Raw genomic sequence first — 23,763 nt, 5'->3', positions numbered from 1 at the left:
GAAACAGTTCCAACCTTATCACCAAGTCAGTTTTTCATGTGATTATATCGACCAAATCGGTGATGGGAAAGGTGTCGCCTCAGCTTCTTCGACGACGAGTCACTGGCCTTTCCATACACGCTCAGAGCCAAACTTCCACCACAGACCTGAGATGCGTCTCCATCGCAAGTCATATTGCACTGATCAGCTGCAATCTTCGAGCTGTCTCCTAAATCATTTCCACAGAAACATTCGCCAGCATACTCAGTACCTGCCATAGAGAACCCAGCCTTCTCACAGTAGCTAATGCAACCCGTCGAAGTTACTTTGCCAAGGTCGGCGAATTGAACCCCATTTAGCACTCTAGCAGATAATTTGTCAGAATAACAGCCGAGGTATGACCATTCGTCGGCATTGCTCTCGTTATCGGAGCTTTTCTCTGATGTCGAAGCGCCAGTGTAGACTGCAGACTTTACAGTTGCCGTCGCCGTAGTCAATGAGCCGGTATCCTCTGATGAACTGGATGAACTGCTACTTGCGCCTTGACCCCACCCTGATGGTGGATTATTTCCTGGGAGCTTCTCAAGGACTCCGGAAATGGGCTCTGGTACCAGGTTCTTGATGTTGCAGGTCTGAGACGAATCATTGATTGTTCCAGCGTCGGCACACTTGTCCATTCCGCTATCGCCAGCATCGCAATTGTTGATGATCTTCTGCAAGACGTCTTCATCCCAGCCAGCAATCTATTTCATCTTGTTAGTAAACTAGTTCATGCATCTGTGTTACAATCTTGATAGGGAACTCACAAAATCGCCGTGGAGGGAATATCCAGTACGATCACCATTTGCCAGAATAAAAGGCTGCTTGCCCTTATTCTGCTCCCAGAGGTCCGCAAAAAGGGGAGTATTCCAATATACCTCGTAAAAGATATGGGGAAGATGAATCCATCCTTCGGGGCAATTGGCCTTTCCATAAGTCGTCCCCTTACCACTTGGGAATGCCATATTATTCTTGAAATCAGTCAAGCCAGCCTTCGGGTTATAACACGAAGGAAAGTGAATGTCTGCGCGCAATGGAGACGCATATCCATCACAGTTCGCGTCTGGAAAACCAGCACCAGCTCCTTTATTGTTGGGGTCTTGGATGCCAACACCGTGAAGTCCATCGGAATCAGTTGGGTATGACGGAGTGTCGTAGGAAGATCGAGGGCATGTCCATTGAACAGGTTGGATTTTTCCTTGGTTTGTATCTAGTACGTTTGCGGCTCCGCCTGTCGGTGGTGTTCTTAGGTCTTTGTCACCGCTCATCATGCGGAGTCCAACGGGGAATGGTTTGATCTCATCGTCGGTAGGTTCAAAGCTGTTTCGCAAATCAATTAGTAAGGGCCTTTTGGAGGATTACTTTATGGGTGACAGACAAGTAGTAAACATTCATGTAGAAAAATGGGACCGCGATGAAGCTTCCATTAGTAGGATCCTGGAAGTAAAGGGACGGCGTCCAATAGTTGCTCTTGTCCGCATCAACCAAGGACGAAGTGCAATGCGAGTCCATTAGGTCCACATTGCCCATCGTCAAGTTGAAGTTACTGCCGCCCTGAATAGCGTGCACATGGCTAGCCGGGACGCCAGGATTAACGATTGGATCCATGCGACCCTCAGTCAGAGGACCTTGGCCATAGAAGTGGTTGACGGCAAAGGTTCGAGAGTCCTTTGCAGAGACCAAGCGAAGCACAGTTGCGAAAAGAAGAGACTGGAATTGGATATGCATTTTGAAAGTATTGCCTCAAGAATACAGCAAGTCTCAATAAGAAAAGGATTGTGTTACCCGATCCAGCCGGTAGAATCGAAAGTGAACGATCAAGCAAGAGAATGACAGGAACCGAGTAACCAGACTCGGAGTAAGTATCAAGGAGTGAATTTCTGCGATATGTAGAATACCAAAGCGGCAAAGCAAAGACTGCATGCCCCTACTTTATAACAATGTCAGAGTCTCCCCTGCCCATCAAAGGCCCAGATTTCCAAGGTTTCCAGGATGTCAAACAATATGGCGCTCGGTATGTAGTTTCCTTTGAGCATAGATACTATGTATCACAATCTAGACATATTCAGGGTTCTTTCTCCACGCTTGGCGTGAATGGCCAATTCCACAGCTCGAAATTGTGGTGGTAGCGCCAGGGGTAGCGCCACGGTCTTTGAGGGCGTCAATGCATCTTCCATGTTCGGTTAAGTGCCAGGTTCACGTTTCAGCATCATGAAAATGAAACAAAAATCCTGGGCTGTTCCTTTTTAGGGAACTGCTGCTCTTGCCTTAGGGCGATGGGTATGATTTCATTTCCATCCTGCAAGAGCAGTCAACCTCGGGGCGAAGCTACTCTCCAATAGCAGAGTCCACATAGTATGCCAGGTGCCTAGTCCGCTTGGCTCCGGAGCTGCCGAGCTCCTCGATCTTTCAAATCGCTTGCCAAGTTATTGGCAGAGATTCTCAGCGCATCCATATACTAGTAGTAGCTCATTATTCTATCCATCGGTACGGAATTAGAACACACATGCTTTTGGGAGCCCTTATACTCCGCGGATATGGAACGATAAATGACCCGAAAAGGGAGGTTATAAATAGCGACTCCTTTATCTCTTATACAATTACATATGATGATATAGATCCCACTGAAGATCAGATCTCATTCAACAAAGAACGGCAGGCCGGTCACAGAATTGTTTGAGATCGATCTGCAGTGATTGGCTGGGTTCGACCAGTAAAGGCTCGAGGATGCCCAACGGTCACCAGCAGCACCAGCAGGAGCACCAGCACCAAGGTACTAGGACTATTATGGGTACCCTAGTGGGGACTATACCCAGGGAGGAAGCAACCTGGCAACCTTGGAACCCCGCTCGACGCGAAAAGAAGAGGAAAGAAACTTGAACCAAGAAAAAAAAAAATCTCTGCCCCGCCATGGCAACGGAACACGTTGACACAACAGACAGCCAAACACGGTACACACAGGCATTTTCAAGTTGTGAACTTCAGAGAAAAATACTCGTAAATTTTAATATATACATCGATAATATTTATGGTCATGAAATTTTTAATTTTTTTCATCAAGACCAGCCTCTTTTCGGGCTAGGTTCTAGGTTCGTAACTAGGTATTCCTAAGACATCAATATTCCATCATCACGCCATTTCTACGTTAACCGACACATTCTCAATTTAAAGCTTCTGCATGGCAGCAACGTCGGTGGACTGGACGTGGTCCTCGTCCTCCTCAATCTGGGCTTGGAGGTCATCGGTGGAGACCTTCTCGTCCTCGACGACCAGGTTGATCTGCAGCTTCTTGATACCGAAACCAACGGCGACGAGCTTGGAAGCACCCCAGGTAAGACCGTCCATCTCGATGGCACGGACGTTGGCCTCCATCTGAACAAGGTCGGTCTCGTCATCTGTTGAAAATCAAGTTAGAACACGAAACACCGAGATCAAAGCTGGAAAAAAAAACTGGGAAAAACACATACCCCAGGGCTTCACCTCAAGAGTGACAATAGACTTGGCAGCGGGCTTGGGGCCCTTAGCGGCCTTCTTGGCCTTGTACTCCTCGAGGCGGCGGTTGCGCTCCTCAACAACCTCGGCATCCTCCTCCTCAGAGTCGGAACCGAAGAGGTCCTCCTCCTCATCCTCCTCGGGCTTGTCCTTGGGGTTGGCGGGGAGGTCAGCACCCTCGGGGCCGTAGGCAGTGAAAGCCTTGGAGGCGTCACCGGGGAGAGTGGTGAACTCGCTCTCGTAAGAGGCGATGTGCTTGTACCAGCGGGCGGCGTGGGGGTACTTCTCAGCGTCGGGGGCAGCGCTGAAGGCCTTGAAGGTCACAACATCAGCCTGGCTGGGAGAAGAGCTATCGAAAACTGTCAGTTGGGACGTTCGATACGTGGCATTGGTGATTGGCAAATTCAGGAATGAATGCAATAGAGATCAGAGACGCGATTGCTCGCAATGGAGTGTAGTCATGCAGCGGGGTCTTAAATCCGCCTCCTAAACACGGACCAATTTTTCTCATCATAAAAAGCAGGGAATTGAGACAATCAACATCCATCGAGTGCGATAGGATGAGATCAAAACAAATAAAAGGGAGAAGGTGAAGATTGAAATCAGATTGAAATCAGATTCAAGGGGGAAGAACATACCCAACGATGTAGCTGCGGGTGGAGAGGTAGTTGTTGGCCACTGAAAGGGGGAGGGCAACAGTCAGTTTCAACGTTCCAAAGTCAAACAAAATCAAGCATTAAAATCAAGCATGGCGAAGGAGTGCGTACGAGCCAGGCCGGCGTCGGAGACGAAGTCAGTGAAACCCATTGTGAATGAAGGTAGTTGGAGATGTGAAGAGTGGAAAAGGGGAAAAGAGAAGGAGGAAGGAGGGGCAGTTAAAAAATTTAGCAGCGGGTTTTCACTGCGCTAACTCACGTGACTCGGGCCAGGCTAGAAGTGGTGACGGAGCTTTGCCATCTCCACTTCAACTCTCCGCCACTAAGGAGCTCTCCTCTCCAATCACTTTCAGTGGAGCTTTCCAGAAGCTGCGTGATGCCTCCGTGGATCGAGCTATTTAACATGTACCCATACCCCCCTGCTGATCACTGCTTCCAGCCGACAGTAGTGCTATCCCACGGCAAGATGGCCACAAGACTCTCCCTCACCAGTCGAGTTCGACTGCTTCGATCCCCTCATCTCCTCACGACTCGATCACTGGCGACTTCTCGTGCCTCAGCACTTCCCCGGATTCCAACACATCACCATATACCTACTCGTACTCCCTCGCCCCGAATCCTGTCGAGCTCTTTCGTCCGCCATTATGCTAATGGCCGTCCTCACCCTCCCGGTGGTACGCACCGCATGGATATGAGTGGAGAGGAAGAGAAAGCGGCGTTGGAAAAGTACGGTGTGGACTTGACCGCGAAAGCAAAGGCTGGCAAGCTAGACCCAGTCATTGGACGAGATGCGGAAATTCATCGAACCATCCAGGTCTTATCCAGACGCACCAAGAACAACCCGGTCCTCATTGGACAAGCTGGTACCGGAAAAACAGCCGTCCTGGAAGGTCTGGCCCAACGGATTGTGCAAGGTGATGTCCCTGAAAGTATTAAGAACAAGAAAGTGATCTCGTTGGACCTGGGCTCCCTCATTGCCGGTGCCAAGTTTCGCGGTGATTTCGAAGAACGCCTGAAGTCAGTGCTGAAGGAGGTCGAAGACGCTCATGGTGGAGTGATTCTCTTTATTGATGAGCTGCACACCTTATTGGGTCTCGGTAAGGCCGAGGGCAGCATCGATGCTAGTAATCTTCTCAAGCCTGCTCTTTCCCGGGGTGAATTGCAATGCTGCGGTGCCACCACTTTGAATGAGTATCGTTTGATCGAGAAGGACGTTGCTCTGGCTAGACGCTTCCAGCCTATTCAAGTAGGCGAGCCTTCGGTGGCATCCACGATTTCCATCCTGCGTGGTATTAAAAATAAATACGAAGTACACCACGGTGTTCGGATCACGGACGGGGCCCTCATTGCGGCCGCTACCTATAGTAATCGATATATCACCGATCGGTTCCTACCCGATAAGGCAATCGATTTGGTAGATGAAGCTGCATCGGCACTCCGTTTGCAACAGGAATCCAAACCAGACACGATTCGCGAACTAGAGCGTGATATCACCACTATTCAGATTGAGTTAGAATCTCTACGCAAGGAAACGGATGTCAGCAGCCGTGAACGACGCGAACAGTTGCAAGACACATTGAAAACCAAACAGGAGGAGGCTAGCAAACTGACAGAGGTGTGGGAAAAGGAGAAAGCAGAGATTGACTCGATCAAGAATACCAAGGAGGAATTAGAGCGCGCACGCTTCGAACTAGACAAAGCGCAACGTGAGGGCGACTACGCACGGGCGGGAGAGCTGCGATATTCCACTATCCCTGATCTCGAATCAAAGCTTCCGAAAGAGGGTGCGGATCAAAAGGCAGACACCCTTATTCATGATTCTGTCACCCCTGACGACATCGGCAACGTGGTTTCCCGAACAACTGGCATTCCAGTCAACAAGCTCATGGCCGGTGAAGTTGAGAAACTAATTCACATGGAAGATACTTTGCGAAAATCGGTTCGTGGACAAGATGAAGCTCTGTCTGCCGTTGCCAATGCTGTGCGCATGCAGAGAGCCGGCCTCAGCGGTGAGAATCGCCCGCTGGCGTCGTTCATGTTTCTCGGGCCAACCGGTGTGGGTAAGACGGAGCTTTGCAAGAAAATGGCCGAGTTCCTCTTCTCTACCGAGACTGCAGTCGTACGTTTCGACATGAGTGAATTTCAAGAGAAGCACACAATCAGCCGTCTTATTGGTTCTCCTGCCGGCTATGTTGGCTATGACGATGCCGGACAGCTTACTGAGGCTGTGAGACGCAAACCATACGCTGTTCTTCTATTCGATGAGTTCGAGAAGGCCCATCGGGATATCTCCGCCCTTCTGCTCCAGGTACTGGATGAGGGTTTCCTTACCGACTCCCAGGGCCACAAGGTTGACTTCAGAAACACGCTGATCGTTCTAACCTCTAACTTGGGCGCTGATATTCTTGTCGGTGCCGATCCCTTGCACTCCTATAAGGAAACAGGCGCCCCGGAGATCCCGGCAGATATCAAGAAGGCAGTTATGGATGTTGTACAGGGTGCATACCCACCTGAATTCCTCAACCGAATGGATGAATTTATCATCTTCAGGCGCCTCTCCCGGGAAGCCTTACGAGATATCGTCGATATCCGGATCAAGGAATTGCAGGGCCGTCTTGACAGCCGTCGCATGACTTTGGAGGTGGATGGTGAAATCAAAGACTGGCTCTGTGAGCGAGGCTATGATCCCCGATTCGGTGCCCGTCCTCTCAACCGTTTGATTTCAAAAGAAATTGGCAACCGCCTCGCTGACAAGATCATCCGTGGCCAAATCACCTCCGGGCAGACTGCCCGTGTTTCTCTCAATGCAGACAAGTCTTCTCTCGAAGTTTCTGTTGATCAGATTGAGATTGAGGATAAGTCTTGATTTCATTTTAGCAGGTGTTTCATAAGGGCATTCCTTTTTTGTGGTGTTCAGGTTGCATTTATGCGCGAACTCGAATTTTCTCATGACTTGTAATTTAGCAATGATAGTACACTCCTTTCAAATGTATAGTAATGACATTCTTCTCACAACACTTCTCTCTATGATTTTCCAGTGACTAGTAAATGTTACTGGGTCAAATTTTTATTCCTAAAATAGTAGCTTCTCAGTTGGTCTCTGTATAGCTTCCTGTATTATTCTCAATTATTTTCTATTCTGCCGTAGTCAAGCTGCTGTCGCTCGTAGTTGGTGATAATGAAAGCGGGCAACGTGACCACCCGCCATTCAGTTGCTGCCTCTCGGCCACTCACCTCTCTCATCCATCTCGTCCAATTCACTCACCTTCTATCCCCCTATCTACTCAATTGAGCCTTGGATCCCTCAAAATGCGCTCGTCTCAGAAAAGAAAAAGATCCCCAGAAATCTCTCGTCGCCACCCAATCACTCCTCGCACCTATGGATCCAGACCAGGAAAGGCACCTTATGCATCAAGCCGGGCTTTCATCAACCTCGAGGGCTCATTCCAGGCCCCAAGTCCTTCCACGGGTGAACAAGTACAAACTCCTTTCCCAGCAGCGTCCCAGGCCGAATTTGAAGGCTCCCAGCTGTCCAATGAGGACGATCTCGGCCACATCATCGCTGCCATTGATATAAAGGATTACGGAACGATGGGTTGTGCATACTACTCAGCAGAGAAAGAGAGAATGTACCTGTTGGCGGACAGCCGCTTGGGCGAACGAGAAACAATTGAGGCTTGTATGTCTATGCTTAAGCTCGGGGTGTTGTGCCTGGATGGATACTGACTGCATCGCCAGTGATACACCAGATCAAGCCTACCGTCATTCTAGTTTCCTCGCGTGTTGATCTGGCATGTCTGCTGGAACAAAGCCAAACTGCTGCTCAAGAAACAGGTATCACCTACTTTGATTATGTGATAGATTTTCCGGGCTGATTCTTTTGTCTCCAGACACCTCGTCTTACCTCCCGTATCAGATCGATGCGCGTCCCTCTCAAGAATTCAGTGTTACGAACGCCAAAGACAGATTGGTCGCCCTCGAAGTGTCATCGGCTCACGAGCAACGACTTCGTTTTCTTGTTCCCGATAGCGGTATCTCCGGTCCCGAAGAGATGAATCCCGAGGACATGGGTTTTGGAGTTCACGAGGGTAGGCTGCTGCATATATCCAGTTCGGTGGATATGGATAATCCTATAACACTTGGCTGTGTCGGAGCTGTCCTTGGCTACCTACAGCGACGCAGAGCCACGGGTACAAGTATAGACCCCATTGGACCAACGGACGAATGTCCATTCCAAGTTCGGTCTCTGGAAATGTTTAGCTTGGAGAACACGATGTAAGCCATTCTATTCAAAAGCAAAGAGCCGCTACCAAATTGGCTAACATGTTGCGGTCTAGGTGGATTGGAAGCAACACCTTTCAATCTCTTCAAATCATTCAACACGAGTCTCATCCGAATCTATTCAACCAGGGTCCAGGCACAAAATCGTCTTCCAGCAAAGAGGGCCTGTCAATCTATGGTCTATTTCAACGTTTTGCGCATAGCCCCCAAGGGCGCTCCAAATTGAAACAGATCTTCATCCGACCAAGTTTGGATCCCAAAGTCATATCACAGCGCCACGATTTCATCGGGGTATTTTCGCGGCCAGATAACCAAGCTTCTTTGGACAAGATGACGAAGGCAATGAAGCATATCAAAAATCTTCGGCCTGTGATGACCAATCTTCACAAGGGAATCAGCACTGGAAGCGCAAAGATTACTGGTTTCAAGACAACGGTGTGGGCGTTTCTGCTAGCTGTAAGTATCACCGATCATTGCCGAACTATCACTAACATTTCACAGTTTGCATTCTACTCGATTGATATCCAGTCTTCTCTCAAAGAGGTATCAGGTGCAGAATGCCTACCTTTACAAGCGAAGGTTCAAGTTGCAAAGTCCCCCTGGCTCGCTCAAGTATTCACGAGAAACAGGCACTCAAAATATTCGAGACGGCACAATTATACAATGTGGGCCGAATGATCCAGGAAGTTGTCAGTGAGACCTCGACTCTTCCAGAGGCCCGACTAATTTTTGCAGGTCGACATCGACAACTCAGAGGAGCAGGGCAGAACGGTCGTGAAGCAAGGTCTTGACCGAAATCTCGACATGATGAAGGATCGATACGATGGCCTTAGCAGCCTCTTGAAAAATGTCGCCCTCGAGATTGCCATGACAATCCCCGAGGATCTCGACATCGATGTGAACGTGATATATTTCCCGCAACTCGGCTTTAACATTGCCATTCCCCTCAATGACAGGAACAGCCCGTGTATTTCGGAACTGATGATTGGGAACTTGTTTTCACCACGGAGAACAGAGCCTACTTCAAGGACTTCCGAATGAGAGAATTAGATGGGAAGCTGGGAGATATCTATGGGCTCATTTGTGGTGCGTGTAATCCTCCTAGAGTTGTCGAATCACCCTAATACTTTTTTGGCCTGGATACAGAGAAGGAAATTGAGATCGTTTATGAACTTGCGCAGAAGGTACTCCAGTATGAGGAAATGCTCGTTGAGGCATCCGATATTTGTGGAGAGCTGGACAGGTACGAAATGGAAGCAAACATTTGATCCACATGAAGTAACCCAGCTCACCAATTCTGCAGTACTCTTGCACTCACACAAGCAGCTTTGGCCTACAATCTCTGTCGACCGCGAATCGTATCAGAGAACGTCATTAGCGTTAAGGGCGGCCGGTAATAATATCCCCATTGCGTGAGATGCAATATTTCTAACATCTCCTAGTCATTTGCTGCAAGAGTTGACCGTTCCCTCTTATGTTCCAAATGATACATTGATTATAGGTGGCGAAGTAGCTTCCGATTCTGACAAAGACTGCTCTCAGGCAGATCAAGCTCCAAGCATGCTCTTGCTCACGGGTCCGAACTACTCTGGGAAAAGCGTCTACATGAAACAAGTTGCTTTGATCGTTTACCTCGCTCAAATTGGGAGGTACGTTATAGTCTTCTTTCTCATGTGACCAGGATCTCGCACTAAGGCATAGTAGCTTTGTTCCTGCAGAGAGTGCCGAGCTTGGCATCACGGACAAGATCTTGACCAAAATCAACACGCAAGAAAGTGTATCGAAGGTATCTACTGCGATCAATACTGCGAAGGTGCGAGTATTTTGACAAAGCTTGCAGATACAAAGTACTTTCATGAGCGATCTCCAGCAGATTTCCCTTTGTCTCAAGCAAGTGTCAGGACGCAGCCTGATACTCATAGATGAATTCGGAAAGGGAACCAATGAAAGTGGTGAGTTGCAATCACATTATAACTACACTCTGATCTATACATCTTGCATTGTCACTAAGCTCATTAGATGGCATTGGGCTAGCCTGTGGCGTGCTTGAATACTTGCTAAATATGGAGGATGCTCCAAAGGTCATCGCCGCCACACACTTTCATGAGATTTTCGAGAACAGCTTTCTAGCACCACGTCCGAGACTTCAACTAGGACATATGGAGGTAAAGGTCTCCGAGGAGTCTCAAGAGGTGGAGGATCAGGTTACGTATTTGTACAAGTATTTTTCAACAAGGCTTTTTCTCCGACTGGGTATTTTAGATGAGGGGCTAATCATCATGCAGCTTTCGCTCAGGTCGCAGCAGCAAGAGCTTCGGCACCATGTATGAGATCTTTCCCACTTTACTTCACATTTACAGACTGACAATTGGGACACAGATGTGCTGCAATCAACGGTATTGATGCGGCCATCGTCGCCCGCGCGGATGAGATTGCATCGTTTGCGGCTCGGGGCGAGAATCTGATCGCCGCATGCGCCATCTTGTCCACGGAAGAATCAAGATGCCTTCAACATGCAGTATGACTTGTCGATCCTTGTATCAGCTGCTTTCTTTTACTGATTAATCCAATAGGACTCGCTAGCAAGACGTTTTCTTGCTGTTAACATCTCAGATCAGATGAGGTCCGGACAGGGAACGAAGACGATACTGCAGGGTTTATTTAAAGCACCGGAGTGAGACCGAAAATAATTGAAAACCAAAACGAATCACTTTCTGGATTTATGTCTTACACCCCACAGCTCATCTCTGCGCCCTGCTGTGTCAACATTCTTAATTGGCCCGGCGCGCCATGTTACTTTACCCGTCGATCTATACTCTTCCCAGCACACTACTATCAATCCTCTCCACTCTGTTTCGCTCAGAACGCACGCACTCTGGGGCCAAAGATCTGGGGGCCGAATCATACGAATTCACCCCGGTTTACCCCAGTCCGGTGTGATGACTTGGAGGCTGTGAATTGTGGCTTGCAGCTGATGGCGAATTGCCCTGAACTTGAACCTTCCCCGCGCCGATACCCTTACGATTCAGAGAATCTTTGTATTCATTATATCCGCTCGTCTAGAATTCTATCATCAATTTCCATCTAATTTAAAATCCGGGGTACCCCTCCTTCCTTCCTGACCCATATGTCTCAATCGCAGTCCGAACTCGTGAAGGACGCCAGGCTGCCCACTAAACTCGACCCCGAACGTACCACCCACACCTTTCTCGAAACAAGCCACATCGCAGGCCTTGCAGGCCGTCGCGCTCGGCGCCGAGAGCGTGAAGAGGTATGGCAGAGACAAAGACCTCTTGAAATCGACACTTTTAGCACCGTCTGGTTGGAGAGATGCGTATCCGATAGCGGAGGCAACCTGCGGGCTGTCAGGGAGGTGCGCAGGGTCGGTCGAAACTCCTTGCTTATCGACTATACTCGTGAGCTAGAAGCAATTACCAAGCTTTCGCAGCAGAAGGTAGCAAATCAAATCCCCGTGGCCGACTTTGCCAAGCGTTTGGTCCCCGCTGACAAGACTTTTAGTACGATGGCTGTTTCGTGAAATCATCTGGATGGTTCGATAACGATGAGTCGCTTTTTATCACGATGGAATACCTTCCGGCTGGTGATCTGCAAAGATACATTGTTCAACCTTTCTCGGAACGAGAGGCTCAGAGTATTACGCTCCAACTTCTCGAGGGCCTGGATTTTATGCATAGTAATGGCTTTTCACATCGGGATCTCAAGCCTAAGGTAGGTACTATCACGTATCTCATTTCCAACCGTATATCTCTCCTATAGATACAAGACTGACATAGGGCTCAAGAACATTTCCGTGCTTTCGGCAGGTCCTGACTGGTGGGTCAAAATCGGTGACTTTGGTATCAGTAAACGGGTCATGGAAGGCTTAACTGGTCTTCAATCATTCAACGGCACGCCAGCTTTTACTGCACCGGAAGTCTACCAACACACATGGCAGCCTCGCGAAACAATTCAAGAAATTAACTCATATTTCGCCCCGGAGGTGGACCTGTGGTCAATTGGCGCGATCAGCTATTACCTGCTCACGGGACAATTGCCTTTTTTCTATCAAAAAGACTTATTTGCATACCAGAGAGGTGAAATAGAGTTACCATTAGGCGCTTTAGGTCAATTTCAAGCTAGTCCGGAAGCCTTGTTGTTCATGAAGGCCATGCTTGTCTCGGATCCTTCTAGTCGTTTACCTGCTCGAGATGCGTTGGATCATGCGTGGTTGATTCCCTTACAACATGATTCAGAGCCAGAATTTGAAGGGGATAGTCGAGGAGTAGTCCATACTACTCGCACAGAGGAGACAAAACTACCTACGACACAAATTCAAAATCCAGAAAGGCTAACCCAGGCATCCCGAGACGTCCTACTCTCAGGAACAATCGACTTGACTACAACCCACCAGAATAGTCTCACCGAAGATAACCCCCCCGCAACTCCCATTACCATTCTCCCAGAGTCTCGGATTTGATAGCGATACGTATAAACAAATCGTCCGCAATCAGGTATCTGGCAGTACAACGATCACCGACCATCCATCTATAAGGGCGACTACCTCCGTCGCACCATCACCAACTACTAGTAGCGAGTCCAATCGTCCAAACCATACCCGACAACTTTCATCCATGGACACGATTACCTCAACAACAGATACACTCCCTCCCTATACCCGACGAAGATCAGACGCGGCACCAATCCCAATATCAGATCTAGATCAAGAAACCCCGAAACCAGAAAGTACGCATTCCAGCACGAGAACTACGGAGCGCCTGTCGAAGAGATTCCGTCGCGCTTCGAAGGATATGGTGCCTAAGCGAAATCGTCGTTCCCAGGATTCAACCTCTACGAAAGATTCTGAACTTCCAATCTCGCCGACTTCCGCAACAAGGTATGTAACTTAGTCAAATTCATGAGATTTATCTCAAATCCTTGATGGAATTTGGACTAATTTACACCATACTTCTAGTACAACCTCAGGCAAGAAGAGCAAATCTCATGTTGTGGAAATCCCTGGTCGTCCCCAGTTTGCTGAGGGTTTGCCGATGTTCCCTATGCGTGCGAAGAAGGCTTAGGGTAACGAGCGAGTGTGGTGTTTGTTTTGATATCATTGGATGTAGATACTTGGAAGCTTGCTTTTTGGGCATGAGTACGTAGATAAAGACCCCGTTGCGAGTTTTAGGTTACGCGAATGTCCCAAGTTATTTTACAGACTACTTCTACATAGTGTACTACTAGCATGTTCTACTATCTTCGTACTAGTAGTGGTACTCCAGGGGGATGTCGAACCAGTGAAATTGAAAGTTATATACATAAATGCCTGTATCTTCCATGAAATATTAGACGCCTGAAGTAACCAAATCCATACATGAAATCCACCAGTATACCCATCAGAGCTTGACACTCTTGACCAGGTTCTTTTTGATACCCGTAAGTTCACCACCATATCCACCACGGCTCTCGCCACCCTTGTAGATCTGCTTGATACTACCGAGCTTCTTCTTCTTCTCCTCGAACTTCTTTCTCTTCTTAACACGTGGGTTACGCGAGTCCTTGCTCCGCTTCGGCGTAAGACCCTTATTCTTCTCGATCTGGTATGTAATCGCTCGCTTGCCGTCAGGTCCAACCTGCTCCTGTACAAGGACTTGTCCGCCCTCACGGGCAGCGGCAGCGTAGGCCTCTGAGCGAGCTGACTTGTCATCCTTGCGTTGCTTGGATCGGGCTGCGACCATGTCGTAGTACTCATCTTCATCGGTGCCGGACTGGTTACCGTCGTTGCGGAGTTCTTTGCGAACGCGACGGTCTTCCTCGTCACTGTCGCCACCCAATTCTTCACCGATGTCGGCTTGTTGACGACCACGCTTCTCGGCCTCGGCATTGAGACGAGCCTGGCGATCACGTAGACGCTCGCGGTGGGGAATATCTGCGTCACCACCTGCGTCGCGGCCGGCGGTGTTGCGCTTGTTGGCCTTCTGGGCCAGTTGGGAGGTGTAGAAACGTAGAGAACGCTTCTGCTTGGCCTTCTCTTCAGCTTCGCGGGCAGTAAGGGCGCCCTCGTCACCGAAGTCGGAGTCATCGTCTTCGTTCGAGATCTTCTTAGTCTTCTTCGTCTTGCGCTTCTGGGTAGGCTCGGTGATCAAGTTGTCGAGATCGGCCAAGCCGGCTTCGGTCGCGCGAAGACGCTCGGCACGCCGAGCGTCGGCCTCGGCTTGTGCTTCTAGAGCAAGTCGCTGGGTCTTGCTCAGTTTCTTGGTCTTAGTTGCCTGTTTCTGGGGCTTGGTGGGCTCGGTCTTGGTGGCAAGCTCGGCCTCCTCCTCGGATTCATCGTCGTCAGAAAGTGACACAATTTCTTGCTCCTCGAGGTCCTTAACCTTCTCCCAAAGCTTGCGGAATTTGACCAGAGAACCCATTACAGGGTGTTGTCGGAGTTCGGCTGGGGACATAGACACGCTGCCGCTGCTGCCATCGGAAGATGAAGCCAGAAGCATGAAATACATGCTGATAGTGCCAAGGTATGCGGACAGAGCGCGCGCTTTGATGACCGCCACGGAAGCCGGCTGAGGCTCATCGCTCTCATTGTCTATCGTTGCCTTCGTGGATGACGCCTCCTTTTGTAGTTCCTCGTGGGTTTTTTGCAAATCGGTGAAGTCCTTGGCCAGAGGCTCGAATTCGGGGTATCGTGACTTCAGAATTTTCAACTTTTCTTCGCTGCTCATTTCGTCGGTGATCTCGAGCTGGGGGAGCACCTCGGTAACCACACCAGCATCTTCGTCATCGGCATCCTTGGTGTCGGCCCATTCAGACTCGTCAAAGCCGAAATCAGCCTCCTCCATGGCTTCCAATTGCTTCTGTTGCAGTCGCTTGGCTTCCTGCTCTTCCTCGAGGGCATCGACTTCGGTCTCAATCTGATCGGCATCGTAGAGATCCTTCTTGGATGAGCCCCAAGCCGCGATGCCCTCTTCCTCCTCGTCTGAATCACCTCCCTTCTTCGGTCGGCCCATTTCGTCATATTCACTGTCGTAGTCCTCATTCTCGACATCGTCCTCGTCCTCGTCCTCGTCGACGGATTCGTAGCCAAGGATTTCTTCGTCGGAAGGTTGGAACATCTCCTCTGCAATTGCAAGTCAGTTTATTTTCTGTATAGCGCATTATCTTCTACCGAGGCTTGCATAGATCATACCATCATCGGCCACTCTTCGTCGGCGCTTCGCATCAGGAGCCTCGTCCAGTAAGATCTGATCCCGGCCGGTCTGGAATTCATCCTCGGAGTCGTCGAAACGCTCCTCGACGTCGAACTTGGTGCGCGCAGGAGCTTCAGTCTTGGCCGCAGGGCGACCACCCGCTTTTCTCTTTTTCGCCATGACGAGTTTGGCTGTGTCGTCTTGTAGCTGATATCCTCTGCGAAAGTCCGCTGCCAAAATAATTTTTTTGGCGTGACCGCCCTCACCGCCTGGGCCACGCTAGTCTGAATGGGGTGGTTTGACTGGTTTGCAGGACCTGAAAGATGAGAACGGGTTAATTACAGTACTGTCGGCCTGTGTGTATTGTAAATTGGTAATGTGCAAACCACTCCCACATCGCAGCGCAGCATCGACCTGCCGTCGTCCCCGTCAGCAACCCAACCGAACAGAAGGAAGGCGCCCTCATTTGGCACTCCCCCTCCCTTTTTCTTCTCTTCTCTTCTATTTTTTTTGTTTTCTTCTTCTTCCCTCATGCCTCAACTCCCCTCATTCACTTCCTTATCCGGCATTTCCATCCCAACCTTGGGAATATCTGTACTTGTCTGCACAGTCATCGCCTATACGGTTATCAACATGTTCGGGTTCGGTCGAAAGAACGAATTCCCCGTTGAGGGCCGGGTAAGTGCATCCTCTTCTTCCTGTTGAGCTCGTGTCTGACTTATATCAACCAGGTTATCGTCATCACCGGTGGCTCCGATGGAATGGGCCGAGCCGTTGCCATGAATCTGGCCGGCCGAGGTGCACATGTTGTCGTTGTGGCACGTACAGTCTCCAAGTTGCAGAGTACCGTCGAGGACATGCGGGTGAGTGGGATTGTTTTTTTTCTCCGGTTACTCTATTCCACTTTGACTTACTCACACCCTCTTCAGCGTGTCGCCCTGAACAGCTTAAAGCAACGCTTCTTCTATATCAGTGCCGATCTTTCTGACGCCGCGGAGTGTGATCGGATGATTGCTGAGGTCACAGGCTGGAACTACGGCTCTGGTCCTGATGTCGTTTGGTGCTGTGCTGGCTTCTGTCACCCCGGATTCTTCACCGAAGTGCCCATCTCAATTCAACGTCAACAGATGGACAATGTCTACTGGACTGCCGCCAACACGGCACATGCCACACTTCGAAACTGGCTCGCTCCTGTTCCCCCCCAGCGCCCAGATGAAGAACCCCCGTCGCCATCTTATTTTCACCTGTTCCACTCTTGCTTTCACTCCTATCGCTGGCTACGGTCCTTACTCGCCTGCAAAGGCTGCCATTCGCTCGCTGTCTGACACTCTCAGTCAAGAGATCGAGATGTACAATGGAGCTTTTACCCAGCGTCACCGCAACAGCGCCCCGGCTGCGGATGTCAAGATTCACACTATCTTCCCCATGGGAATTCTCAGTGCTGGTTTCGAGAACGAGCAGAAGCTCAAGCCCGAGTTGACCAAAATGCTCGAGGATGCCGACAAGCCTCAAACCCCGGAGGAGGTTGCACAGATCTCCATCAGTGCTCTCGAGCGTGGCGAGTATCTGATTACCACAATGTTTGTTGGCAACATCATGAAAGGAACCTCTCTGGGTCCGAGTCCCCGCAACGCTCCCATCGGCGACACTGTGCTTAGCTGGCTCAGCAACTTGGTGTTCCTTCAAGTCATTCCGGACCTGCGCAACAAAGCCTTCAACTGGGGCAAGACCAACGGACTTCCCAATGTCTATCCCGGAGAAGAGGACGAGACCCCCCAGGCTACCACTCCCCCGTCCTAATTACCATCCTTTGTCTCCCTCTGTCTTGCAGTGATTGCATTATACCCACGATGTCGCCCTTGGGGCGCTCCATTCGTTTGTTCTGATCAATCCCTTTTGATGTTCAAGGTTCTTCTGATCAGGGGGACCTATTATTAGTATTATTAGTGATTAATGAACCCTTTGCATTTTTTGTGGTACAGAGTTCAGTCTCTTTCTCTGTCGAGTAGGTACTACTACTATGTCTTGTAGTCCCAGTCGTTATCGTGCCAGATGCGTGGAATGCGTGGAATGCGGGATGACGTAGTGGATCTCGCGCGTTTCCTGCCACTTCAATTTGCGCCATCTCATCTCCCCGCCACCTTTTTTTTGAAACCGAGACATTCTCGAATTCTCGCCTCGGTGCAAATGAAGAGTGCTCGATAATGCCTCTCTGACTCTTTGCGATCACACAATTCATATTCATTCAAGTCATCGAAACCGCGCATTACATCGATCGTCCCGCCAATCCTCACTCTGCACCGGCCCACCTTGACTCATTAACTACAAGTGGGACGACATCTCTTTGGTCACCCCAAAACCAAAGCCCTATTTTACACTTCTCCCAGTTTGCACTCCTGAAATCAAGGGAATTTCAAATCACCTGCACTTTCCTTTGACTGCCGCAAAGGCCTTTCATCGCGACCCTGGGTCGTCCACCTGGGACTCGAAAGGCTCAAAGCGCTCGAGGACTACAACACACTTTCTTTGTTCTGTACGAATCATTCAAAAATCACCACTAGTCTTGGGTCGCCCCCATAAATCTTCATAATGTTCAACTCGATATTCTCGCTATCATTCCTGATGGTGTTCCTCCTGCCCTTCATGTTCAACTGGACCACCAACCTCAGCGCCGCCTTTTTCTGGCTAACATGGACAACCTTCGTGTTCTCATTTTCCCCGACTCGAGTTGAGATACTCGGCACCGTAATTGTGCGCGTCATCTTTTTCGCCCTGCCTTCTACCGTCATGTTCCTCTTCGACATGTTCATGCCAGCCGCGGCGTCGGTGTTCAAGAGGAGAGGCGTCGAGGGTCTGCCTGGCGGTAGGAAGACACTCAATCTCCGACGGAGGGAATTCAAGGTCGCCGGGTGGTCATTACTCAATCTTGCTATTAGCATCGTTTTGCAAGGCACGCTAGAGCTATTCTTCCGCCACACTCTTGGCCGGAAAACTATGCTCAAGGTTTCATCAATTCTGCCTTTCCCGGGAACATGGGCCAAGCACCTCTTACTTGGGCTAGCTCTTCGTGGGGTAAGTGAAATTGAAATTGAAGTTGAAATTAAAGCAGCAGAATTCTTCCTCAAGCTTTATACTGAAAATCAACCTCAACCCCAAATCAACCTTACTGATGTTCCCGCTTCTATAGCTCCTGTCATATCTGCTGCACCGCTTCGCCCTCCACAACGAAAGGTCTCCGTTCATCTCCTGGAGGCACGGAACCTGGCACCACTGCCTCAGGGTTCCATACCCGCTCACAGCGCACTACGACCACCCCCTCCCTACCTGATTCACAAGTTCATTCCGATGTATCTCCCCCCCGCGTTATTCCGCTTCCACGCACTTGTTTTCTTCGTCTATCTGGCGATCATCTCGATCGAGGAACTATTCTCCCATTGCGGGTATAGATTATTTTACCCGATTCCTGGGTTGGGGGGCATTGGTGCTCGCGTCGAGAGGCATCTCGACGACGACGGTCATTGTAATTACTCGCCCTGGGGTTTCTGGGATCTGCTTGCTGGGACTTATAACAGTACTGGTGATGATGATGATGATGACGATAATCATCATCACGATCATTATAATGAGGGTTCTGGGCATGGGCGCTTGGGCTCGGGTGGTGGTGGGCGTGGTGGTGGTAAGGGTGGAAAGGGCGGTGGTAGTAAATCGATGAAATGGGGCCCTACTGTTAGTACGGGCGGGACTCTGTCGAGAAGGTCATAGCCATCATGGATTCAAGTTGGATATGGAAAGTGGGTTAGGTCCCCATTACGCTCGAAGAGAGCGTATTCTCCGAATCGATCGAGGAGAACATCAAAATCTCCGTCTCGAGGAGGGGAAGTTGAACGAGAACGTCGTCCACCTTATGGGGCCGCCCACTTTTAGTTCAAGTTTCTTTGTTGCGATTTACTGCATTGAGGAATCGTTTGTATCCTGCTTGGAAATGGTAAAATTCGGCGGTTCACTCGTATTCTAATGTGTGGAGGATGGCATCTTCAGAGTCATGTCTTGACCCAAGATACTACCTATAATGCTGCTCGGTCCTAGTTTGGGCGTTTCCAGGGTTGGAACGAAGGTTTTTGTCGATCCCGGTGTTGGGTAAATGAAATTTGGAATGGATGGATAAATGATTTGTTTGGTTTAGAGGCGTATTGGTTAATTTTAGTGATACCAGTATATGATTTGGTTTTGAGCGTGGTATATATATCGAGACCGAATTTAATGTTGAATATCGTATCAAAATGGTACTACCTAGGTGATTCCAAGGTTTTGAATATAAATTTGATCGTTCGAATTTTTGATGTGGATATATATCCGGGGTCCTGTACCTATTGCCAGGGCAGGTAGTAGGAGTTTGTGGACCCGTTGTGCTTTAAATTGGCTTGAAAAACCAATTACTCAACAGATCCATGGATCTTGCGGGAACTGAAAAGCATAATCATTGAATCCATGATTTATTCTAACAACTAGTCATAGATCGAGTGTACTGGAAGTAGAAGGGTATAGTATCGCCCGAGCAAGGGGTATACTGGTAGCACATGGCAGATCTACCCCGGACCAATTACGTCGTTTGACCGCACAAATGAAATTCGACCTGTAAATTGCCGATCTAGACTTCCATTTGTTCTATTGTAGTTCTATTGGCCACATGCCCACTGGCAAGTAAACTCCTGTAGTACTAGTATGATTACATGACCAAGGCCAGGACAATTTATAGAATGTACCCAATTTTTGTATTGCCGCCTGAACCTGGGAATTGAAGATGTATGTCATACTAAACATAAAAAAAGAGAAAAGAGATCCAGCGGATAAGCTGGATCGGGATATTTTTGAAATTTTTTTTTTCTTGAAGGTCCTTCTCACATCATCACGGCTTGGTCCCCCCTTCTCCAGCAAGAGAAAGAGAAGGGAGTCATGCGAGTAATAATCGACACACACGCGCGGAAGGAAATGGGGGGGATTTGGAAAAAGAAAAAGAGACGGTCTTTCTTTTTTTTGAAACATTGAAAGAACAACACAGCTGGATGGGTGTCCGAAGATTAAAAAACCGCAGTTCCTAAGAAGAAAAAAGCGAAGAGCATGGTTTTGTTAACAAACGGAACTTCTCCGCATGGAGTTACATGATTCGTGAAACCCAATCCTCCCATCCACGCGAGGGGAATTGCCGATTTGCAATCGAGCCGCCCCCTCGTTTTTGAAAGATGAGTCCTCCCCAACTAATCTACCGAACCCGCGGCCGCCGCTTCGCACTTTTTTACCACTTCATCTCGTGGGGCTTGTCACCGTTGCGGAGGCTGAAGGTGGAGGCGAGGTAGGAGCTCAGGAACTCCTCCTTCTTGATGCTGCCGAGGATGGACTGGTCGACGGCCTTCTGGTCGGCGGCACGGGCGGAGGCAACAACCTTCTTCTGTAGATGGGAAATTCCATGTTAGTCTTTTGTTCAATTTCTCCATGTTGTTCTTCAAATCGGGTAGCCCGATTAGAAGATTCTCAGTGAAAACGCACCTGGGGCTTCTCGCCCTGCTTGAAGAAAGCCTCCTCGGACTTCTTCTCGGCCTTCTTCTCCTTGGTGAAGTACTCAGGGGCAGAGATCTTCTCGATGGCCTTGGCGTCGACACCGGAGACGTCGATGCGCTTGGAGGTGGCGATCACGTAGCGGGAGTTGACACGGCGGAGGGGAACGCCGTTGATCTTGAAGGGTCCGGTGACGAGGAGGACACCCTGGTCGAGGTGCTTGAGGAGGACGACACGCTTGCCGCGGAAGCGACCAGCGAGGAGGATCAGGACGGTACCGGGCTGGAGGCTCTCGCGGACCTTAGCGGGACGCAGAGTCTTGCGAACCTGTACACACAAATCAAAGGTTAGAAACTGGAATTTGAACAAACACCAAAATAAAGCGTGGCTCAAGTATTCGAGGAGGCGATGCGAGCATGGATCGATTGTCTTCGGATGAATGCGACTTGGACTTGGTTTGTGTGCGAGATCGTGGTTGGTTCGAATTTCACCGATCGTCAATTGATTTTGCGGTGTTGAATTGAACTGAACATTGAACGATGTGTGACTGCCAGTCTTTTCCGGTGGCTTCATTCAATCCACAAACTCGAAGGTCGTGTCGCATCCATCCGCAGTAATCGACGCATGTCCGTATTTCCTTCTCGATGTATGTCCATGTGCTTTCCCGGGGTATGCTGACCTTCTTGGGCTGCGACTCATCGTCCACGGGGTACCACTTCTGGGCCTTCTGGGCAGGCACGGTCCGCTGGCCCTTTCCAAACTGCTTCGTCTGGCCGTCCGACATGGTGACGAAGATGGTGTAGGTGGTTGTCGGGTTGGGGGTTGGTGTTGAGGTTGATGATGTGCGGTGCGGACGCCTATGGGTCCAGTTTGAGGGTGAGGGTTCCCAATTGTGTGAGCCCTATCTCACGTGATACGGGTTAACCGAACCGACGCCGATGAGTCAGCGCCGATGCCGGTGGGTCCTCTACTAGTACGTACTATGACTACCCTACCCTAGCTCATAACCAACTCCATAGTTACAGTATGAAGTAATTTCTTATTTCAATCATGCACTAGTACGTACCTACGAGTATGGTACCCGGGCTACTTGATCATGGAACGAAGCTGATAAGATTATCCGGCCCACTTACAAGCCTTATTGTGGACAGAGTCGGACTCATCTACTCTACCCAACGGGTGTCACGAAAACTTTTCTTTTTTAGTCTTTTCTTTTTACAAATTCATTCACACGGTTATAGAGTGTGGAGTATTATTAAAGAGTTTACTGACATCATCCTTCCATCTATCCTTCCAATTACTGCATACCCAATATTAATTCTTTACATTCTTGATTTCCTCCTCCTTCTGGCTCAACTCTGGATACTCTGGCAACTTCCAATCCCCATCTCGTTCCTTTGAGAACCGCGAGGCAAGTTCAGGAATATGAAGCAAGCAGACCAGCCAAACAATAAAGTGGAGAATTGTGATCCCCCATCGCGTTTCCGGAATAGCCAGCTTCATGAGAGACATGTTGATATTCTGGACCTCATTCACAAATGGTCGGAACACTTCGTCATAGCTTGCAAGAGCTCGAGGAAGATCGTCTGCATGCCGATTGATCTCACCGGCGAGAACATATGCCCCAACCAAACTTGCAGTTGTCCCCATACCACTGAATGGCGAGGGACAACTCGATGCATCTCCAAGCAGAGCCACCCGACCCTTATACCAAGTGTCTGCCTGGACCTGAACAACCTCCTGGCAATACCAATTCTTCGTAGTCTTCATTCCCTCAAGAAAGCGACTAGTTTGCCACCCTGCATCTTGGAACCTTCGAGTCCAGAACTCCTTTTGCGTTTCTACCGAAGCGCGATGTATACTTGACAACTCGGGGGAGTCATCCTTGAGAAAGAAGTAAACTTGCGTTTCGGTCTCGTTATGAGATCGACGCATGATCATTCGACCCCGGGGCTGAGGTAGCTCCTGCTCAAATTGTCGTCTGTCTCATCGTGGGGGACGAACCAGTACGCCATATGCATTCCGAGTTTGCGATAAGGCTCTGGGGAGTTGGGCGGCAGGATCGCCTTTCGAATACGCGATCCTTGACCATCTGCTCCGATAAGAAGATCGTAAGTGTCTGATGAGCCATCCGAGAAATGAACGGTGACCGACTGGTCATCTTGTTCGAAATTCTCAACCGTGGTGCCGAAGATATATTTCACATTTTGGTGCGTTGCGTCGTAGAGAATACGAATCAAATCACCCCGCATAATCTCATACTCTGAAGTCAAGGTTTGTGCCCCTTTGCCAGACTTGTTGGCTAGTATAGTCGCTCCGATCTTTTCATTCAAGTCGACAAATGCTATGCCTTCCTCGTCGACGAGTTTGCTCCGGATGATGTCGTTGAGACCCATGCGTTTCACGACTTCGATGCCTTGGCCACGTAGATCAATTTGGGCACCTGTGGCTCTCAGAACTGGAAAGCGCTCAACGATGGTGACGTTATGGCCAGTTTTTGCCAGCCAGTATGCCAGAGCAGGCCCGGCACAACCACCACCGCAGATAAGGACCTTGAGAGATGGCATTATGTAGAGGGA

The 23,763-nt window shown here is 49.4% G+C and overlaps 11 protein-coding genes across 11 annotated transcripts; 6 read left to right on the top strand and 5 right to left on the bottom strand.

Annotated features, from left to right (window-relative positions):
• Positions 1–26: 26 nt before the first annotated feature.
• Positions 27–1,746, bottom strand: N7509_007517 (DUF1996 and WSC domain-containing protein; the record flags this gene model as incomplete). Its single annotated transcript, XM_056632154.1, has 3 exons — positions 27–722; positions 786–1,338; positions 1,397–1,746. 3 exons carry the CDS (start codon positions 1,744–1,746, stop codon positions 27–29), a joined length of 1,599 nt encoding a protein of 532 aa, XP_056487705.1.
• Positions 1,747–3,183: 1,437 nt separating this feature from the next.
• N7509_007516 (translation elongation factor 1 subunit beta) lies at positions 3,184–4,317 on the bottom strand (the record flags this gene model as incomplete). Its single annotated transcript, XM_056632153.1, has 4 exons — positions 3,184–3,413; positions 3,486–3,859; positions 4,149–4,188; positions 4,278–4,317. The coding sequence occupies 4 exons, from the start codon at positions 4,315–4,317 to the stop codon at positions 3,184–3,186; spliced, it is 684 nt and encodes a 227-aa protein (XP_056487704.1).
• Positions 4,318–4,569: 252 nt separating this feature from the next.
• hsp78 (chaperone ATPase HSP78) lies at positions 4,570–7,032 on the top strand (the record flags this gene model as incomplete). The annotated part of the gene is made up of 1 exon (XM_056632152.1): positions 4,570–7,032. The coding sequence occupies one exon, from the start codon at positions 4,570–4,572 to the stop codon at positions 7,030–7,032; it is 2,463 nt and encodes an 820-aa protein (XP_056487703.1).
• Positions 7,033–7,475: 443 nt separating this feature from the next.
• On the top strand, positions 7,476–10,971 carry N7509_007514 (MutS family protein MSH5; the record flags this gene model as incomplete). The annotated part of the gene is made up of 16 exons (XM_056632151.1): positions 7,476–7,845; positions 7,905–8,000; positions 8,057–8,441; positions 8,504–8,903; positions 8,949–9,026; positions 9,077–9,136; positions 9,183–9,350; positions 9,404–9,533; positions 9,594–9,690; positions 9,751–9,840; positions 9,890–10,096; positions 10,149–10,233; positions 10,288–10,399; positions 10,467–10,668; positions 10,733–10,771; positions 10,827–10,971. 16 exons carry the CDS (start codon positions 7,476–7,478, stop codon positions 10,969–10,971), a joined length of 2,664 nt encoding a protein of 887 aa, XP_056487702.1.
• Positions 10,972–11,574: 603 nt separating this feature from the next.
• Positions 11,575–12,924, top strand: N7509_007513 (serine/threonine-protein kinase; the record flags this gene model as incomplete). The annotated part of the gene is made up of 3 exons (XM_056632150.1): positions 11,575–11,901; positions 11,967–12,176; positions 12,250–12,924. 3 exons carry the CDS (start codon positions 11,575–11,577, stop codon positions 12,922–12,924), a joined length of 1,212 nt encoding a protein of 403 aa, XP_056487701.1.
• Positions 12,925–13,078: 154 nt separating this feature from the next.
• N7509_007512 (uncharacterized protein) lies at positions 13,079–13,525 on the top strand (the record flags this gene model as incomplete). The annotated part of the gene is made up of 2 exons (XM_056632149.1): positions 13,079–13,341; positions 13,420–13,525. 2 exons carry the CDS (start codon positions 13,079–13,081, stop codon positions 13,523–13,525), a joined length of 369 nt encoding a protein of 122 aa, XP_056487700.1.
• Positions 13,526–13,840: 315 nt separating this feature from the next.
• On the bottom strand, positions 13,841–15,811 carry N7509_007511 (something about silencing 10 family protein; the record flags this gene model as incomplete). The annotated part of the gene is made up of 2 exons (XM_056632148.1): positions 13,841–15,561; positions 15,631–15,811. The coding sequence occupies 2 exons, from the start codon at positions 15,809–15,811 to the stop codon at positions 13,841–13,843; spliced, it is 1,902 nt and encodes a 633-aa protein (XP_056487699.1).
• Positions 15,812–16,162: 351 nt separating this feature from the next.
• Positions 16,163–17,431, top strand: ksrA (3-dehydrosphinganine reductase; the record flags this gene model as incomplete). The annotated part of the gene is given in 4 exon segments (XM_056632147.1): positions 16,163–16,309; positions 16,363–16,494; positions 16,561–16,824; positions 16,844–17,431. The coding sequence occupies 4 exon segments, from the start codon at positions 16,163–16,165 to the stop codon at positions 17,429–17,431; spliced, it is 1,131 nt and encodes a 376-aa protein (XP_056487698.1).
• A 789-nt stretch (positions 17,432–18,220) lies between these two features.
• N7509_007509 (sterol desaturase family protein) lies at positions 18,221–19,393 on the top strand (the record flags this gene model as incomplete). The annotated part of the gene is made up of 1 exon (XM_056632146.1): positions 18,221–19,393. One exon carries the CDS (start codon positions 18,221–18,223, stop codon positions 19,391–19,393), a length of 1,173 nt encoding a protein of 390 aa, XP_056487697.1.
• Positions 19,394–20,924: 1,531 nt separating this feature from the next.
• On the bottom strand, positions 20,925–21,968 carry N7509_007508 (60S ribosomal protein eL6; the record flags this gene model as incomplete). Its single annotated transcript, XM_056632145.1, has 3 exons — positions 20,925–21,077; positions 21,176–21,511; positions 21,864–21,968. 3 exons carry the CDS (start codon positions 21,966–21,968, stop codon positions 20,925–20,927), a joined length of 594 nt encoding a protein of 197 aa, XP_056487696.1.
• A 530-nt stretch (positions 21,969–22,498) lies between these two features.
• On the bottom strand, positions 22,499–23,751 carry N7509_007507 (uncharacterized protein; the record flags this gene model as incomplete). The annotated part of the gene is made up of 2 exons (XM_056632144.1): positions 22,499–23,068; positions 23,131–23,751. 2 exons carry the CDS (start codon positions 23,749–23,751, stop codon positions 22,499–22,501), a joined length of 1,191 nt encoding a protein of 396 aa, XP_056487695.1.
• Positions 23,752–23,763: the final 12 nt, after the last annotated feature.

Source organism: Penicillium cosmopolitanum, assembly GCF_028827165.1.
Source record: "Penicillium cosmopolitanum strain IBT 29677 chromosome Unknown utg000008l:1.0-4398992.0:1.0-4402845.0, whole genome shotgun sequence".
NCBI lineage: Eukaryota > Fungi > Ascomycota > Eurotiomycetes > Eurotiales > Aspergillaceae > Penicillium > Penicillium cosmopolitanum.
Note: the sequence above shows the minus strand (reverse complement) of the source record. Positions and strands in the feature narration are given on the sequence as shown.